We start from the raw sequence: 20,259 nt of genomic DNA on the forward strand, positions 1-20,259 counted from the left end.
CTACTTTCTTATCTTATAAATCTACTAAATTACATGTATTTTGTTTTGAATAAGTTGTTAAAGAATTGTACAAATTAAAATGCTTTATGTATAATACAGAACGTACTTTCATAGTTTTTATTAGTAAGATACGATCGGATCTAGAATCGAGGACAAAAATGAAATCTAAGAATGTCTAAAAGGCATAAAGAGTATACTTATCAAAATAAAATTAATTGATCATTGAATGAATGTCAGATAGAATTAATCTGTAATTAATATTGTAAAGGGCTTAATTTCAGAATAAATGTGTAAATTACTTGATTATCTCGGGTTGTACATAATCCTGAATTTTATATTCATTATCGGGAAATTAGTTAATTACCTAGGAAAATTGTCTATGGAAATCTTTGTTTACATTGTATCAAAGATTATAATCACATCTCTTATCAGGCAGATAATTGTAATTCATTACACGTATTGAAATCTGAGCAGTATACCGTTACGACTATCTTGCCTTTTGTAAGACGACTGGTTCCTCAGTTGGAGCTACTATAAATACACGTTTCATTTGTCAAAATTATACTTTTCTACATTTAAATCAATTATTTATTTCAAACATTGACAAATATCAAATGGAATTTCTTATTGTACACCTACAAAAGCCTTCACACAATTTTACTTCCAATATAAGTATACCTACGCTAAACCTTTCATGAGAGTAGGATGATGCATATTTAAAATAAAACAGATTTATTTATTCTATCGAATATTCGAATAATATTATATTCGAATACTTTCATTGAATATTCGAATATGAATTATTGACAAAATTGACAACCCTAATTTATATTATACATTCAATAGACCTCCTCCCTTTCCACCTGAACCCCTGACCAGGGAGCCATGAAATTTACAAATTTGGAAGAGGCACCCTTGCTCATCATTACAATGCACTAAGTTGTTCTATTAAATACCCAGGAGCAAAGAAGAATATTTTCAAAGAATGAATGCATTTTCATTATATAATCAATGTAGAATCAATCCTGCAGAAACTCTCGACTGGGGCCACAAATTTCACAATTTTGGAAGAGGCACCCTTGATCATTATAACCATGCACCTAGTTTATTTGCTTTATTTACAGTGGGAGAGAGAAAGATTTTTATAGAATTTATGCATTTTCACTACATGATCATTAGAGCCCCACTTTAACTTCAGAATCCCTGACCCTTGGGCTATGAATTTTATAATTTTGGTAGAAGGCTCATGCAAAGCTTATTACAATCATGCCAACAGTTTGACTGCTTGACATCCAAGAGTAAAGAAGAATTTTTTTTAAGATAACACTAATTTTGATGGTTTTAGCCTCATCCATAAGGCCCCAGTGAGGACAACTTATGCTGACCATGTTTTAAATGCCTATTATGGAAGCATGAAGATTAGCAAATGTCAGGCCAAATTTCCATCAGATACTGTACAGAGCTAAAAATACAAGACTTTAGTGGTGTTTTCAGAGGATATATGTTTATATGTACATAGACATACACACAAGTAACTCTACAATAAGGTCCCAATAAAAAATCTACAAAGTTTAATACATCTACAGAAAGACTTGTCTGGTAGACATACTTAAAAGGTCATACAGAGGTACTAAATGTAATGAAGATGAAAACTTACACCACTGGGTTTCCACACATCAAATACACCAGCCATTGTCATTAGTCTCTTGGTTGTCCCTCCTTCTAAAAAAATCATGTTACATTCATTGGATGAATAATACTCGTGTTCAGCAATCCTTTATTTTACTGTAAACACGTTTTTTTCCACGGGGTCTTAATTCTATTGAATCAGTATTTTTGCTACAACCATGGGTAGAAAATTGCACAACTAACTTAGCCCCAATCTAGAATCTGAACCCTTAACCCATTGGTCATGAATTTCATAATTCATAATAAATATATCTTACCATTTTTCAAACCACTATCCTGAAATGACAATGCCTTCTCCTCAAATGTCTCAAGTATGAGGATTTTAATATTATGACTGAATTAACACCAATTTGCAGCCAAAACCTGAACCAGAACTGAAATTCTTTCTTACCGCAGTGATTTTTCTACAATTTTTAAAAGGGGCCTGGGCCTTTATAATTGGGAAAAATCATCGACATTTGTGTCAAATTGGGAAAACCAATAAAATTTTAATTAACCTTAATTGAATGGTAAAATGAAATATGTAAGTAAATGTTACATCATTTATTCAATTTATTTGCCACAAAATAACAAATTAGGCACAGTTCTACATTTTAAACTTTTTTTTAATTTTTGAAAGTTTTCAATACCGTAAATGTGACCGTCCTATATTTAAAATTTTTTTTTTTGCCATAATAGTAGATATAAGAGAAAATCCCTGAAATAGCCATTGAATATAGGATAACCTGACATGATTTATTACAAATAATTTATTTTTCTAACAAATTATCAAAGCTTTATAAATTACCCTAATCACATTCCGCAATTTCTCTGCAATGCTAGTTGCATCTGCCGGATGTAGAAACAGTTTGATTTTCATGGAATCAGGGATGTATGTTGTAGAACTACTAGTAGTTTGATTTACAAATAAAGCTATGTTTCATCAGTTCACATGCATCTTAGGATGTATTTACCCCGGTACACAAAAATTTTATTTCTGTCTTGTAAATGCACAAAATATTCTGCTATTCCTCACCATTAATTTAAGAGTTTGAATGACAGAGAACGATAGCATTCCATTTTAGATAAGTCGTACATAAAAATCTCAATATATTAAAAACAACAGCGTTATTTATTTTGGGAAAAAAGCAACTGAAAAATTGGGGGAAAATCTGTAATTTTTGAGAGGGGAAAGGGCCGATATTCGGACCTAAATTGGGTGTAGAAAAGTCACTGTTACCTTTTTCTTGCAAGATGCATGCTCAGAATGATATAAATATGTTACAAGCACAATAAATGAAACAAGAGGCTCATGGGCCACAATGCTCATCTGAGTCAATATGGCTCTGCTGTTCTTCGTCAGCAGATTTCTTCTCCTATATATTCATATATAAGGCTTTAATCGCCTGTTCTAGGATGCGCTACCCTCAGGTGCCATCTTTTGAATGAAACTGAATCTAAATTTTCTGAGGATGCTTCTATATTCATATAATCATGCATGGCTTTGCTGTTCTTGAAAACGGAATTAAGCCGGGGGGAAGGAGGGTTGTTCCTGATTTGAACAAACTTGAATCTACACTACCTGAGGATGCTTCCATATCAATATGACTAATCATGGCTTTGTTGTTCTTGAGAATAAAATTTTTAAAGATATTTCCTATACGTGTATATGTTCTTTGTAAAACTTTGATCCCCCATTATGGCCTCACCCTACTACTGGAGGATGCCTTGAACAAACTTGAATCTACACTACCCGAGGATGATTTCATATTAAGGAAGCGATTGCAAGGCGTCATGTGATCGACTCATGTGATGTTTAAAAAAAGAAGATTTACGGTAACCATTTCCGGAATAACAGCTGAATAAAGAGCGTGATTATGATTACACCCATGACAAAAGGCAATATTTTTAAAACAGAGAAAGAATAACATAAAGATGTGATTTTGCAGAGTGTTGGCGAGCGTCGACGCAGATTTTTTTTTATCCCTGTGTTTTTTTTTTCGTTTTGACACGTCTACCTTTTGTCGTAATTCTAGCACTGTTATCTATTTCATGAATAAATTTAATTCATATCTGGATCTTCATGTCCTCTAGTTTTATTCAAAATATAAGAATTTTATTTGAGATTGGTTTCTTTACTATAGGATCTACATCTATGAATAGATATTCATTTCCTAGAAGCTTCAGACGGCGTGATTTTCTCAGTGATTATAATGAATATAGGCCTATATGGATGAACAGATAAACGAATGCGATTTTCATATATACGTGTATAGACCTGTTTGAGGTCGCATGCTGTACATGAACGTAGTTTTAAAAATATCGCAGAGGAAATTGTTTTCCTCTGTATACGATCTTCTCTAGCATTTTCAACTCTTACATCTACCATGTAAACATTGAATCGTCGGCACATATATTGCGTAAACATCTGTTGCGGTAAAATGTTTTATGCGTCGTATTTGGTAAAAAATTGAAACTTAACACAATTCTTCTGACAGAAAAGAAAAGTTTCTTTTTGCAAGTTTTCACAAATCTAGCAAAAAAAAAAAAAAAAAAAAAACCGCGTGTAAGAATGACAAACAAAACTAAGAGAGGTTAATTCTGACAATCGAGGTACTACGGAGGTACCAGGTATACCAGAGAGAGAAAATTATTTTGAGCATATACATTTTAAAAAAAACATTTCAACTCATCATGCTCATGGGAATATATTTGAAAAATGAATTTAATTTTTTGAAATTCAGGAGGACATGAACAAAGACACTTCACCTCAACATATATCATGAACCGCGTGAGCATGAAGCGCAAATTTATGAATGTCATTCAACAATTATTTTTTAAAACATAACAGTGTGCACTATAGTTTTGACGTCAAGTGTGGCATTATGACGTCACAATGGAGATATGTAGGCTTACCAAATGAATTGTTTTCTAACTTGCAACGAATCTGAAGGAAAAGTATTCGCAAATGTAAATATTAAATAGTGAATCACTAAAATTTGTCAAATAAGATAATAGCTAGGATTTTTATATACGGTATTTATTGCAGGTACAAGTTCTCTGAAATAACATATTCATTCAATGTGTTCAAGTGACTCCCCCCCCCCCCCCCCTTTCCGATTCCAAGTCACAGTGCAGAGAACTCGACGAATGTTCAGAGCATGAACAATTTGGCCCTTGGACCACAGTACACTGGTTTAGAATGTATATATTTAAATTAATATATTTATATCAATATAATAAGGGAATGAATATTTTGGAGATGGGAAAATTAAAAAAATATGCATATTGTTGTTTTTTGTGTACATGATACTTTTATCATTCTGCTCTACGTATAAAATGAGCAAGCACCACAAGATTTTCAGGAACAAATATTTATTAATCCATACATATTTTCTACAGTCTTAAAACAGATTATGCATATTAAAGGTTCAGCAACAAACCATCAGATTAAAATTTATGAAATCTTTTAATATTTTAGGAAAGGGGGGGGGTATTGAAATGCATGTAGCTTAAAAAAGAATGTGATGACCCCACTTCATATTTTAACCATAAGTCACTTATAATAATTGTTACAAAATATATTAATTTTAGGAAAATTCATTGGGCAATTTTTTGTCAAGACCTTGAAAACTGCTCTTGGGGTGAAAATATTACTGCAAATTTACAATGACTACTCCCCAAAGCAACTGTGGCATTACTACATCTATCAATAGTTTCCGATACAATTTTTATTTTCAATGAATATAAAGCATATTATTTAATATCTGGTGAAAATTATTTAATTTGTTTCAATTTTGATACCTGTATGGCATACTTCTAATTTCACTACATAAATATCAAATTATTGAAAAACGGTCGTTACCATGGCAACCATATCTTCCTTATAACCCTGATGACCATGGTTGACATTTTCATATTATGTTACCATTAACGTAAGGCAAATAATATGTAAAAATGAGAAAAATTCATAGAGCGGATTTTTTTCATGGACCCTTGCAATCTCTTCCTTAATATGACTAATTGTGGCTTTGTTGTTCTTGAGAAGAAAATTTTTAAAGATTTTTTTTCTATAAATTCCTATGTAAACTTTGATCCCCCATTGTGGCCTCACCCTACCCCCCAGGAGTCATGATTTGAACAAACTTGAATCTACACTACCTGTGGATGCTTCCATATTAAGATGACTAATCATGGCTTTGTTGTTCTTCAGAAGAAGATTTTTAAAGATTTTTTTTCTATATATTCCTATCTTAAACTTTCATCCCCCATTGTGGCCCCACTCTACCCCCCGGGGGTCATGATTTGTACAAACTTGAATCTACAATACCTGAGGATGATTCATTATCAATATGAAAAATTGTGGCTTTGTTGTTTTCGAGAAAAAGATTTTTAAAGATTTTCCTATACATTCCTATGCAGAACTTTGATCCCCCATTGTGGCCCCACCCCTACCCCCGGAGGTCACAATCAGAACAAACTTGAATCTACACTACCTGATTCCATGTCAATATGACTAATTGTGGCTTTGTTGTTCTTGAAGAAAAGATTTTTAAACATTTTTTTTCTATATACATGTATTTGTAAAACTTGAATCTACACTACCTGAGGATGATTCCATGTCAATATAACTAATTGTGGCTTTGTTGTTCTTGAAGAAAAGATTTTTAAACATTTGTTTTCTATATATTTCTATGTAAAACTTTGATCCCCCATTGTGGCCCATCCCTACCCCAGGGGGTCATGATTTGAACAAACTTGAATCTACACTACCTGAGGATGATTCAACATCAATATGACTAATTGTGGCTATGTTGTTCTTGAGAAGATTTTTAAAGATTTTTTACAACATATTCCTATGTAAAACTTTGATCCCCCATTGTGGCCTCACCCTACCCCCAGGGGTCATGATTTGAACAAATTTGAATCTACACTACCTGAGGTTGATTCCACATCAATATGATTAATTGTGGCTTTGTTGTTCTTGAGAAGAAGATTTTTAAAGATTTTTTTTCTATATATTCCTATCTTAAACTTTGATCCCCCATTCTGGCCCCACCCTACCCCCCGGGGTCATGATTTGAACAAACTTGAATCTACACTACCTAATAAAAGTTTCACTTAAGTTTCAACTTTTTCAGCCCAGTGGTTGTTGAGAAGATTTTTAAAAGATAACACCAAATTTTCACTAATTCTTAATTATCTCCACCGTTCATTTGAACAAACTTGAATCCCCTTTACCCAAGGATGCTTTGTGGCCAGTTTGGTTGAATTTGGCCCAGTGGTACTGGAGAAGAAGTCGAAAATGTGAAAAGTTTACAGACGGACAAACAGACAGCTAGACAGATGGACGATGGACAAAATGTGATCAGAAAAGCTCACTTGAGCTTTCAGCTCAGGTGAGCTAACAAAAGGCCCATGGGCCACAACGCTCACCTGAATAACTTTGGCCCTGCTGTTCTTCACCAGACGATCTTTTTGTAATACCTATTGTGGCCCCGCCCTACCCATGGGGGTCATGATTTTAACAATTTAAAATCTATACTACCCCAGAATGTTTCCATATAAGTTTCAGCTTTACTGGCCAAGAGGTTCTTGAGGAGAAAATTTTTAAAGATTTTTCCTATATATTTCAATGTAAAACTTGGATTCCCTATTGTGGCCCGCCCTACCCCCAGGGGTCAAGATTTGAATAGTTTAGAATTTACGCTGCCCCAGGATGTTAGCTTTCCTGACCAAGTGGTTCTTGAGAAAAAGATTTTTTTTCTATATATTTCAATATAAAAATTGGATTCCCTATTGTGGCCGTGCCCTGCCCCCAGGGGTCATGATTTTAACAATTTAGAATCTTCACTACCCAAGGATGCTTCCACATAAGTTTCAGCTTTTCTGGCCCAATGGTTCTTGAGAAGAAGATTTTTAAAAAAATTTTCTATGTATTTCAATGTAAAACTTGGATTCCCTATTGTGGCCCCACCCTTCCCCCGGGGGTCATGATTTTAACAATTTAGAATCTACACTACCCCAGCATGCTTCCACAAAAGTTTCAGCTTTTCTGGCCAGGTGGTTCTTGAGAAGAAGATTTTTTCTATATATTTCAATGTAAAACTTGGATTCCCTATTGTGGCCCCACTCTTCTCCCGGGGGTCATGATTTTAACAATTGAGAATAAACACTACCCCAGCATGCTTTCACATAAGTTTCAGCTTTTCTGGCCCAGTGGTTCTTGAGAAGAAGATTTTTAAAGATTTTTTCTATATATTTCAATGTAAAACTTGGATTCCCTATTGTGGCCCCGCCCTTCCCCAGGGGGTCATGATTTTAACAATTTAGAATCTACACTACCCCAGCATGCTTCCACATAAGTTTCAGCTTTTCTGGCCCAGTGGTTCTTGAGAAGAAGATTTTTTAATGACCCCACCCTATTTTTGTCTTTTCTTGATTATCTCCCCTTGTAAGGGGGCTTGGCCCTTTATTTTAAGAATTTAAACTCCCCTTTACTCAAGGATGCTTTGTACCAGATTTGGTTAAAATTGGCCCAGTGGTTCTTGAGAAGAAGTTGAAAATGTGAAAAGTTTACAGACGGACGGACGGACAGACGGACGGACGACGGGTGATCAGAAAAGCTCACTTGAGCTTTCAGCTCAGGTGAGCTAAAAATCAGACGCTAACCTTCTTTTATTTTGTCACAGCCATTTGTTTCTGATTTAATATCTGGTTTTACAGACTCTGTCTGTAGAGCACCTGTTCCTGACATGTCCTCCTCAGTTCCCATTTCCTGTTTTACTTTTACTTTCTCTTCTTTAATGTCTTTTTCCTTCATGTCTCCTGTTGTACCTAATTCATGTTTAACTACAGTTCCATTTTCATCTGTCTCCTCTTTCTTTACTTTAGGGAGATTAGCATTACCTGGCATATTACTCTCAGGAAAATGGATATAGTATGGCTGTTTTTTTGCTTGATCCCTCTTCCACTCAAAAAACCTTTGTAACCAAAAAAAAAATGTTCAAAGTGACTGTTAGTCTGGGGTCAAAAACTTGAATCTACACTATCTGACAATGTTTGCTTACCACTAATTATGGCACAATTGTTCATGAGAAGAAGATTTTGTAAGGTTTTTCCCTACATATAATATTCCCAACTGTTCAACATTGACATCTATTATGGTGTCACCCTACCCCTGGAGGCCATGATCTGAACAATCTTAAATCTAAAAACTTAAGAATCATTGTGTGGTAATATGACTTAATATCAAGACCCTGCTCTTCTTTTAAGATTTTTTTTCCAAATACATTCCAAAATAAAACTTTGAGACCCTATTGTGGCCAAATTTATTTCCGAGGACCATGTTTACGACAAACTAGAATCTGCACTACGAGGACATCTGCATTTTAGTATCACTAATCATGGTCCTCTATTCTACAGGACAAGATTTTTTTTATAAAAATTTCTGAGGCCTATACATTCCAAAGTAAAAATACGGTCACCTACCTGTCCTTCCCCAAGGGGCCATGATTTGAACACATTTGAATCTGCAACACCTGGGAATGCTTGCATATTAACATAATTATCATCCAGCTGTTCTTTGGAAGATGAGTTAAAAACATTTTTTCCAATATATTCCCATATAAAACTTTGATCCCCTGTTGTGGCCCCACCCTACCCCGGGGCCATGATATGAACAAACATGAATTAGCACTATCTTGGGATGCTTGCACATTAATATAAAAAATCAATATTCCTATCTAACTTGCGAAGATTTTTAAAGAAATTTCCTTTATATTCCCATGTAATAAAAATCTGATTCCCTATTGTGGCCCCACCCTTATCCAAGAGGCCATGGTTTGAACAAATTTGAATCTACACTATGTCAGGAAGCTTTCACTTAAGTTTTATCTTTTGTTCAGCTCAATGGTTCTTGCGAAGACGATTTTTTTTTTTATGACACCAATCATATTTTTGCCTTTCCTTGATTATCTCCCCTATAAAGAGGTTGAGCCCCTTTATCTGAACAAACTTGATCCCCTTCATCTAACGATAATCTGTGCAAAGTTTAGTTGAATTGGTCCTGTGGTTCTGGAGAAGATGAAACTGAGAAAAAATCAGAAAAGCTCACTTGAGCCTTCAGCTCAGGTGAGCTAACAGATGTTGATATTACACAATCTTTATTCTTGTTCCTATCATAATCCATGAAACCTTACCCATCTGCCAATACCACACAGCGACGACCTTTCTGTAAAGGAACCTTGTAGGTAGGTTTTTCCATCATGCTCTCTGATCGACAATTATTAGTTTCATAGCTAACTTTTTTAGGGGAGCCCTTGTGCCACGATGGAACTAGCCCCCACTGCATGGGCTGAATAACACGTTCTGTTGGGACGCTCTCTTCTTCAAATCCAAACTTATGATGACTGGAGATAATTACAGGACTGCAAAAAAAAACCTTCCTTTAAATTCATGACCATCTCATATTACTTAACACATATTACCATATAATTAACAGTATCATTTTAAAAATAATCTTTTATCAGATCCAGGTATCAGTTTCCTAATTGTCAATGTCTATTTGTCTTATCACAATATTTTTTGTGCCACCAAATTTTAAAGTCTTACGTGTAAGCACTTGGTGCAATATTGTGGCAGGGATAGTACTTCTGTCCCCCTGGAGGATCTCTCCATTTTGGTTCCTCTTTATCCCCCCTGTGACTTCTGTAAGAACAGGATCTGCAAATTTCATCTGGGGCCAAGGTGCTGCAGTAAGACAAGGAAAATTCATTGGGACCACAAACATTTTTAGGCAAATAATATATATTTATCTTAATATTCCTCTAAATACTTTTGTGCTGGTGTTAAAAAGCAACAGTGCACTAATTAATAACTGGTGAAAAATTGATGAGCTTGATTTTTTTTAATGATCATCTGGAAAAATTTAACTACATGTACATAAGTATACACATTTTAAGATGAATTCAGATTAATCTTTTCATAAAAACTAGACTGTCCTAATGGGACAAATGCCCTCTTCAGAGCAATTACATAGAGGGCATACTTTAAAATAGCTTAAATAACAACTCTGCCATCTTGCAAAAGTTATACTGCAAATTCCTGTGGCCTGTCATTTTGTTAAAAAATATAATTTGTGGAAGTTTATGCATATAACACTATTGTGGACAACCTTTAATTCCAGTATGAAAGTGCGACCTTCCACAGTCCTACCATTAAATAGCCATGACCCTAAGAACATTTCTGAGCCAAATGACCCTAAACATGACAGACCTCTTGGTCACAAGCAATCTTTGTGCCAACTATGACTGCCTGATACTTTTAGAATTTTACCTTTCTGACAAGTTACACTTCTAAAACCTGTGGCCTTGACCTTTCTAAATGACATTTGTTCTTGGTCATAATCAACCCTGAGGCAAGTATGATCTTCAAAATTTTTACAAAATCATGGTATGGAACAAGATTTTTACACTTTACATCATGTTTCAATGTGTATATTTTCTTTATAAATGATTCAGGACTGTGTCATTTTATATTGACTTTGCCTGTATATTACAAGCTGTAACTCACACAATAAACTAAAAGTGACGCCCTGTTCACACGGAGAGTTTAATTCGAATTAAACATAAGTTACTGCGAATTAAATTTTATCCGTGTTCACACAGAGAATATAATTCGAATTAGTTTAATTTGAATTAGTTTACTGTGCATTAAATTACTTCACATTAGCTCCATGTGAATGCTAAGTGAAGCTAATTCAAATTAAATTTTGACGCATGCGTAAAGGCAGAAATAAGTCACAGGTCACATGTCGATGGTCAAATATAGGTACTTGTGCTATTTTTGAGTGGAAAACAAAGGAAAATTAAGTTAATCACTAAAATGTGTACAGACACTATGACATTATGTCAAATGTATATCTGCTCTGCACAATATAAGGTGATTTGTAAATGACATCATAATAGCCTCACTGAATAGCCTTGTTGTAAAAGTAAAATTATAATTATAAGTTTACTTCGCATTAGCTGTCGTGTGAACACAATTTAATTCGCATTGGTTTAATTCGCATCATTTTACTTCGCATTAATTTACTGCGAATTAAACTCTCCATGTGAACAGGTCATGACATTTGCATGGCAAAGACAATACATGTACTTTGTGTATTTTATGACATGGTTGCTCAAAAATAAATATGTACCTTTCTTTATTTCATTGATTCTTAAATTTCCTTGGTAGTACAAAAATGTCATGACATGATGTCATATTGATAACTCGTAACTAATAGTCAATACTTACATATTACATTATAATCAACAGGTGAGTTTTTTAAGTAATTTCCATGGATTTTTTTTTTAATTTTTTTACATCAAATTTTCTGCATCCTAATTCATGCTTACAGGAAATGTACCCAATTTATAGTTAAGATAAATTATCTACATCAGAAGTTAATATCATTCATTTCCCTGTTGCTGTGTAAAAGGTCATAGGTTAACTGGAGTAGACAGCATTGATAAAAGAGAGGTTGAGAATTCATATATGTACGGGTACGTCTAGTAGGGGAATTCCTTAAATTTCTTGCATATTACATCATCAGTTTCAGTGTTGGTAAGTTTTCTACATGTTCCTACAACTCGTAACAAGAGGCCCTGGGGCCACATCGCTCACCTGAGCACTGTGGCTAGGAAAAAAGCAAAAATCAGTTTAATTTTGAAAAGCTTTTTCCTATGTATTCCTATGTAGAACTTTGATCGTCCACTGTGGCCCCACCCTAGCCCTTGGGGGTCATGATTTGAACAAACTTGAATCTACACCACCTGAGGGTGCTTTCAGATAAATATGACCAATCATGGCTTTGCTGTTCTTGAGAAGAATTTTTGAGATTTTTCCTAATATATACTCCTATGTTAAACTTTGATCAATTGTGGCCCCACCCTACCCCCAGGGGTCATGATTTTAAAAAAAAATTTGATCTACACCTTCTGCAGGTGCTTCCATATAAATATGACCAATCATGGCTTAAATTGGCTTTGCTGTTCTGGAGAAGAAGATTTTTAAAGATTTTTCCTATATATTCCTGTGTTAAACTTTGATCATCCATTGTAACCCCACCCTACCCCTGGGGGTCATGATTTGAACAAACTTGATTCTACACCATCTGAGGATGTTTTCACATAAATATGACCAATCATGGCTTTGCTGTTCTTGAGAAGAAGAATTTTTTAAGATTTTTCCTATATACTTCTATGTTAAACTTTGATCGTCCATTGTAGCCCCACCCTACCCCCGGGGGTCATGATTTGAACAACTTGATTCTACACCACCTGAAGATGCTTTCATATAAATATGACCAATCATGGCTTTGAAGGTCTTGAGAAGAATAATTTTAAAGATTTTTCCTATATACAAATTTGAATCTACACCACCTGAGGATGCTTATATATAAATATTACCAATCAATGCTTTGCTGTTCTTGAGAAGAAGATATTTAATTATTTTTCCTATATATTCCTATGTTAAACTTTGATCGTCCACTGTGGCCCCACCCTACCCCCGGGGGGTCATGATTTGAACAAACTTGAATCTACAGTACCTGACAATGATTCTAAATGAGTTTCATCTTTCCTGGCCCATTGGTTCTTGAGAGGAAGATTTTTCAATGATGCCATTAATTATTCACTATTTTGTAATTATCTCCCCTTGGAGGAAGGCGAGACCCTTCATTTGAACAAACTTGAATCCCCTTTACCCAAGGATACTCTGTGCCAAATTTGGTTGAAATCGGCCCAGTAGTTCTGGAGAAGAAGATGAAAATGTGAAAAGTTTATGACAACGACAACAACGTCAACGACAACGACGACGACAGACAACAGACAAATTTTGATCAGAAAAGCTCACTTGAGCCTTTGGCTCAGGTGAGCTAAAAAGGCATCTACATGTAGGTGCAAACTTGTAGCTTTTTCAATAAAAACTTGTCAATTTTTGTGTAAAACTGTTATTGTTGTTAATTATTTAGGATGTTAAGTTTCATGGACACTTATTTTAACCATGTTTTGTTCACTTACTAAAGTCAAACTAATGTCACAAAACTAGTAAATAGTTGAAACAGAGACACCAATTACAGTCTACACGTTCATGTTACACGTCATTAAAATCTCAACAGACAAATTACAAAAAAAGTGTACGTGTACGTCAAAGTTTGTGCACACGTACACGTACGCATACAAGTTTTAAAATCTCAACCTCTCTAATATATCCTAAAATACTTTTAGTTTATCTTAATAGATGTTTTTGAAATCAATTCACCAGAACAGAAATAAACATGTGTTTCATTCACCTATAATATAAGGTAAACCTCCAATGATCACAATAATAGTGAATGTAATACTTGTATGAAGTTTGAGGAGATAATCATCAATAAGGATTTTAAAAAAAATAATCACATTTAATTAACACTAGGTCAAATGTCAATTCTAACAGCCTTTAAAAAAACACACACAAAAAAAAAACATCTCTTGATTTGTCCAAATGTGAGGTTAGAAGCCATCTAATTAAGGAATAAATTAATACCTATCCAAGTTATACTGTATAACCTGGGCTGGGCAAGTTTACACTTTATCAACCCCCAAATAAGACAATTACTCTTGAAATTTGACTTCAAATTGTACAAGATTCATAACATAAGCCTGATTGATACTTTTTTATGCAAGTCATAGGAGGTAGAAATACAGGTTATATGATATAAACTAAATTTTCTATCCAACCAAATGTCATGTTTCAACCAGAATTAAACAAACTTCAAGGTCAATGCCAAGGTCAACTCTGATAGTAGTTTTTGAAAATGTTTTATTTTACTTTATGTGTGATATTTAGAAGATAATAAACAGAATAGATCATCCTCAACAGAAATAATGTTTGTCATACTCTAATGTCAAGGTCAAAAGTCAAAGGTCAACCTGTTTTTATGTTTTCTGAAAAGGTCACATAGGAACAATAGCTACCGGGTAAACAAAATTGTGGATGCTAATAGATGGACAGATAAATGCACTCAATGAAGCAGCAGATATCATCAACCCAAAGGCCTGTCTTGTAATCAGGCAAAAAAATGTTGTGATCAGTTGTACAGATAACTTATTTATATGGACAAGCAGGGATACTGATTCATAGATGGTGTGACACAAGATACATGCTACTACTGACTGCAGAAAACTTGCAACTTCAAAATTGAAAAATTGTCTTGTCTGCAAAAAAAAAAAAAGTCTTCTTTTGAACAAGATTTTTTTTTAAGGAGAAGCATACTTGTAAGTTGTCACATTGGCCTATCTTCTACTCAGTCTAAATACAGAGCTAGATTTAATGAGCTCCATCAACATTAATTTGTATCTACTTCCTCCAATCTAAACATTCATACCCAAAGCACTTCCCTGTCATAAAATTCCACGGAGAGAGGATCTGTGTATTATATCTATGTAATGGAAAACCAATGTTAGCTGTGGGTTACTTCTACTCAGATGGGGGAGATTTATGTCTGATCAGAACAGGAAATATATTCACATCTATTTCCAGAGAGTCGAGATAAGCCATTCCTCTGTATGCATTGCATCTCTAGATCATTGTTACCCCCCCCTTGGTTCTAACTACATCAATATCACTGGCTTTAGTGGCTTATGAACTCATTTTCAAAACCTATTCCTTTTAACATTAGCATTCCAATTAGGTATGTACATGTACTGAAGAATTGTACATTCATTTATCACTGTTTATCAAATAATGTTAGTATTTCTTCTGGAGCAATTAACAAATTTTTATACTGAAAATTTTCTGATATATTTTAAATAAATACTTTAATGTGATCGTCGTTGTTACTTTTGAATACACGATCCTATCTACTCCTAATTCTCACCCCTTCTTTCTGGCAAATTTGGGTATAGCTGTATTTAAAGTAATACTTCTTATAAACAAAATTAGTGGATAAACATGCAGTTGTAACTGGTAAGTTCTGTGTTCTTAATGCATCTGCAAAGAGAACATAAAGTCTAACCAGAGTGAATAAAAGATAAGATAGCAATGTTTTCCTTGTGTTTTTATTTATTTATACATCAAATATTTAAAACCAAATGAAGTTTCATAGCAAAAGACTGATTATCATTAAAAGGCCAAAGAGTTAGGGTGGTTTGAAACTGTAGAGAGGCATAAATAAAGTATTAACTTAGAGTAAGAGTAAATTATGTGTAATTGATACCATGTTTTAGGTTAAGGGGCATATAATGAAGGAATAATACCAGAAACTTGCAAAAAAAAGTTACACCATAACTACACAAGTTTCGAGATTGTAAGTCTCCAATGATAGAGGCTCAAAAAGTATCCATATCGGCTTGTAAGTGGGACAGGTTGTTGATGTACACAAACATGCATAAATAAATGAACAATGGCTAGGTTTTTTAAAATTCATTTAATGTTATAGAAAGAAAAAATTGTCCAGCAGTGATGATTTTGATGAATTTATTGAGCTCTACTCAGTGTTCCAAGTTGCGACTAAAATGGTCGCATTTGCGACCAAAAAATTAATTTTGCAACTAGAAATTAAAACCAACTCGCATTTTCACGACCGAGAAAATTTGGGACAGTGATTGTCCATTTTTATGATCGGGATCAAGATTAATTTTTTCCTAAGATTTTCTATCAAGAAAATGTTTGAAGACATTCCTAATACTTTGTAAAGTGTCGCAAAGACTGAGATTACATAATGTTATGAAGGCATGCTGTATAGAACGGCTGCCAAATGTCAAAGACTTTCTAATAAATGACCTTGTTAATGGAGATTTGGTCAATATTGCTTGAATATCATCAAGATTTGGCAATAATAACAGCAACTGTGTAATAGGTTAGGTACATAGTAAAAAAGTAAACGTCAAACAGCTGACAGTCCTTTCTCAAAGTTTCAAACTGCTGCACACATCAGTCAAACTTGTAGCAATTTCATTTGATACAACTTTAATTCTAGGATACAATCACTTGTGTTCTTCAGTGTACAATCATACGGATGGTTCTATGTAATAACAATACATTGTATTTCATAAGTGGTTTCTTCAGCCTAGCAAATAGTTTAGTCAAAGTAATAAGTAATCTTTAATTTAAACAAGAGGCCCATGGGCCACATCGCTCAGATGTGCACACTGGCTAGGATTGATTGATTGATTGTATATTGTTTTACGTCCCATTCGAGAATTTTTCACTCATATAGAGACGTCACCATATACTGGTGAAGGGCTTCAAATTTTGACCTTTACTCGGCACTCAGGGCCATTGAGCAGTGAGGGATCTTTATCGTGCCAACGCCTGCCTTGACACGGGGCCTCGGTTTTTAAGGTCTCATCCGAAAGACCCACAACTTTCACTCCAAAGTGCCGAGCGCATGGCGAAGGAACAGTTGCTACCTATTTTTTATTGACTTAGGTCTGTCGCGGCCGAGATTCGAACTCACGACCTCCTGATCACGGAGCGAGCGCTCTACCGACTGAGCCACTGGCTAGGAAGAAGCAGGAATCAGTTCAGTATTGAACAAGTAGGGAGGGAAGGGGGGGGGCCTTAAATTTACACTACCTAAGGATATCAGCATACCAATATTACTATCATGCCTTTGCTGTTCTTGAAAGGAAGATTTTTAAAGATTTTTTTCCCTATGTATTCCTTTGTAAAACTCTGACAGCTCATTGTGGCCCCACCCTACCCATCCTAAATTTGAACAATTTTGAATCTACATCTATTCAAGATAATTCTTATATATTCTTATGTAAAACTTTGACCCTCTGTTATCCCCCCCCCCAAACCATTGGGGGGTCATAACCTCTCTCGTTGTGAATTTGTTGTGGGATGGCATAAAATTTATCAGCGAGTTTATTGGTCTGTAGAGACGACTAGAAAGGGTAAGGAGATGGAAAAATATACAGATTAGTTATAGAACATGTCTAGAATTAGGTAATGAAAGATAGTTGATTGACAAATGCTGGAAAGTGGCGAGATATAGGAGTGAAACGGTTCACCGCAGTATCGATGCACAGCGGTATTTTTTCTCGGTTTGATACACGGTGCAAAATCTCTAACTTTCGGTTCGGTTCATTTTTCGGTCGGGATCGTTATACAGTTGGGTTTGGCATAAGGTATAATACGTTACTCAGTATAAATAAGTATAGAAAACGTAAATTTTTGATGACTGATAGCTTGTAAAATAATTTTTGACAGTCAAATAATTTTAATCAATTTCTTCTAGTCAATTTGCAAATAAAATTCATAAAATATATGACTAGATTTAGAAAAAGAAAGCATAAAACAACGTAGAATTTGTTTCCTTCTATCAAAATGTATCGTATCGAAAATAACCGAACCGAGACAAAATTATACAATACGTATCGAACCGTGAAGGAGGTGTATCGTTTCACCCCTAGCGAGATACATCCCCAAAGTGCACAGAAAATCTTGTGCTGTAAATTGCACCATATTTGCATTATGGGATCTGTAGCATTATGGTCAAAAACTAAAATACAAAACCATAATGCTACAGTTCTCCTGCTTAATATGTACATATATGAGTATTTGTTCCTTGCTTTTTTAATATACTAAATGTGTTATTCACAAAATTATTCACCATGGCAAGTGAAATATCTGTTGATGGCGACCAGAAATTCTGAAATGTTGACCAAAAAAAAATTTGGGTTGACATTTAGCGACTTGCTAATAAGTGTGACTTGGAACACTGTCTACTATATGTGTTTTACAAAATCTACTTTCAATTAGTCTAAGAATACTTGAAAACAAAAGAACTGCCATAGTCTTTGTGAAAAAGACACTTCTTTGAATGTACAAACCTTTTTTAAAAAGTTAGCAAGTTCTTTGAAATTATAAAAAGAGAAAAAAAATCTGTGTCTTTCAGAATGCCAATGTACAATGATCATATGTATATGTATTATTTTAGATATCCTTTTCCCTTGTCTGATAAGTCTTATATCTGCTGATATTTTCTTCTGTTCTTTTTTTTTTCTTGGTAGAAAAAAATGAGGCCTATAGATAAATTCTGTTATTTTTTAGTTGAGTGCATACCGAAAATCAGTTGTGATAGACCGGTATATTGATGTTTTAACGTATCCAATATAAATAACTGTCCCACCTGCCTGTTTAGGCAAAAACAAAACTCCCCTCCGCAATGAAAGAGTGTACCAAGGGAGATAATCTTGAAACTTGCATATCGGTGAGGGTCTAGCTCTCTGATGCATATCTGTCCAAACTTTTCCAGAGAGCTAATTAATTTAGTTCTGTATAGCACTAGCTTATTCAGTGCTCCACATTATTTTAAATATGTGGTAGGTGGGGGTTTGGGGTTGGTCCACAGGCACTTGTTTCTTTAATAAATTTTTGACCCATAGTATAATAATAACACAAAGGTATCCAACTCCGAATTACATGAAGTACCCCCCCCCCCCCCCCAGAATCGCACTCATTTACACTTTCAGAGGAAATGCACTGGCAAACTGTTTATACCCATGTCTGCTACGATAATTTATCTACACAACCATTTATGGCATACTTGTCTTTAATCTCCGTAAACAGTGTCAAAACGTTGCTCGCCGAGTGCAAAAGTCAAACTCAACCATAGAATGGTATGTGCTAATCCTGGGCAGAGATTTTGATTGGCTAAAAATCTGTTTCTAAAATTACATCGGAAAAATATTATAGTGTTTTTATGGAAAATGAGAGTTAAACATATATTATTTATTCACTGCAATATTTAAACACTGGAATTGAATTTTTAAATCCACTCACTTTTTAATTCTGCTCTTTGTCTAGGATTAGCACATACCATTTCATGGTTGAATTCGACTTTTCCACTCGGCGAGCAGAGTTTGATGCTGTTTATGGAAATAAAAGAAAATAAAGACAAGCATGCCATATTTGGTTGTGTAGATAAATTATTGTAGAAGACACAGGTATAAACAGTTTGCCATTGCATGTCCTCTGAAATTGTAAATGAGTGTGATTCTGAGGGAGGGGATACTCCGTGTAATTTGGAGTTGGATACCTTGTGTTATTATGTTATGGGTCAAAATTTTATTACAGAAACAAGTGCCTGTGGGTTGGTTATATAATAATTGACTGTTTACAATGCTTCAGCTTTTTACCAACATTAAATTTGGCTACAATATGATGTCATGTCCGCATGTCCAAAGCCATGGCACTGTGATGTCATTAATATTGACCTACTGCATAGTTCTAGCTTTTAAAAAAAAATTAACATGTCATGACGTATCGTACACACGTAAAATATCTAATGACAAAATACCATGCAGTCCGCCCGCACATGATACTCTCTACTGTGTAGGCTTCTGATTAGTCATAGAAGTCAATGAATCATCATCAATCCAATTGATTGTGAAATTTTCCCGCCAATATCACTATCCGTAAACTGACCAAGACAGCTTTGGTAACTACATTAACGCTTTTTTACAAAATCTTACTTTCCAGTATACCGCGTAACAAAACTGATGTAAAAAAAAACTTAAGAAAAAAAACACAGTATCTTTGCACACTCTTCGTTTG

General features: G+C 34.5%; 1 protein-coding gene across 1 annotated transcript in view; it reads right to left on the bottom strand.

Moving 5' to 3' along the window:
* LOC133179104 (abasic site processing protein HMCES-like) overlaps positions 1-20,230 on the bottom strand; it is a 31,452-nt gene extending 11,222 nt beyond the window's left edge. Inside the window, exons 1-5 of the mRNA XM_061313842.1 lie at positions 20,003-20,230; positions 10,282-10,419; positions 9,870-10,097; positions 8,341-8,651; positions 1,658-1,722 (exon numbers count right to left, since the gene is read on the bottom strand). Of these exons, the coding sequence (XP_061169826.1) occupies positions 1,658-1,722; positions 8,341-8,651; positions 9,870-10,097; positions 10,282-10,419; positions 20,003-20,022 (762 nt within the window). The 5' untranslated portion in view covers positions 20,023-20,230. The remainder of the gene's footprint in view (positions 1-1,657; positions 1,723-8,340; positions 8,652-9,869; positions 10,098-10,281; positions 10,420-20,002) is intronic.
* Between the last annotated feature and the right edge of the window lie 29 nt (positions 20,231-20,259).

Source organism: Saccostrea echinata, unplaced genomic scaffold (assembly GCF_033153115.1).
Source record: "Saccostrea echinata isolate AGI-Se365-2 ecotype Australia unplaced genomic scaffold, CSIRO_AGI_Sech_v1 ptg000004l, whole genome shotgun sequence".
NCBI classification, from domain to species: Eukaryota; Metazoa; Mollusca; class Bivalvia; order Ostreida; family Ostreidae; genus Saccostrea; species Saccostrea echinata.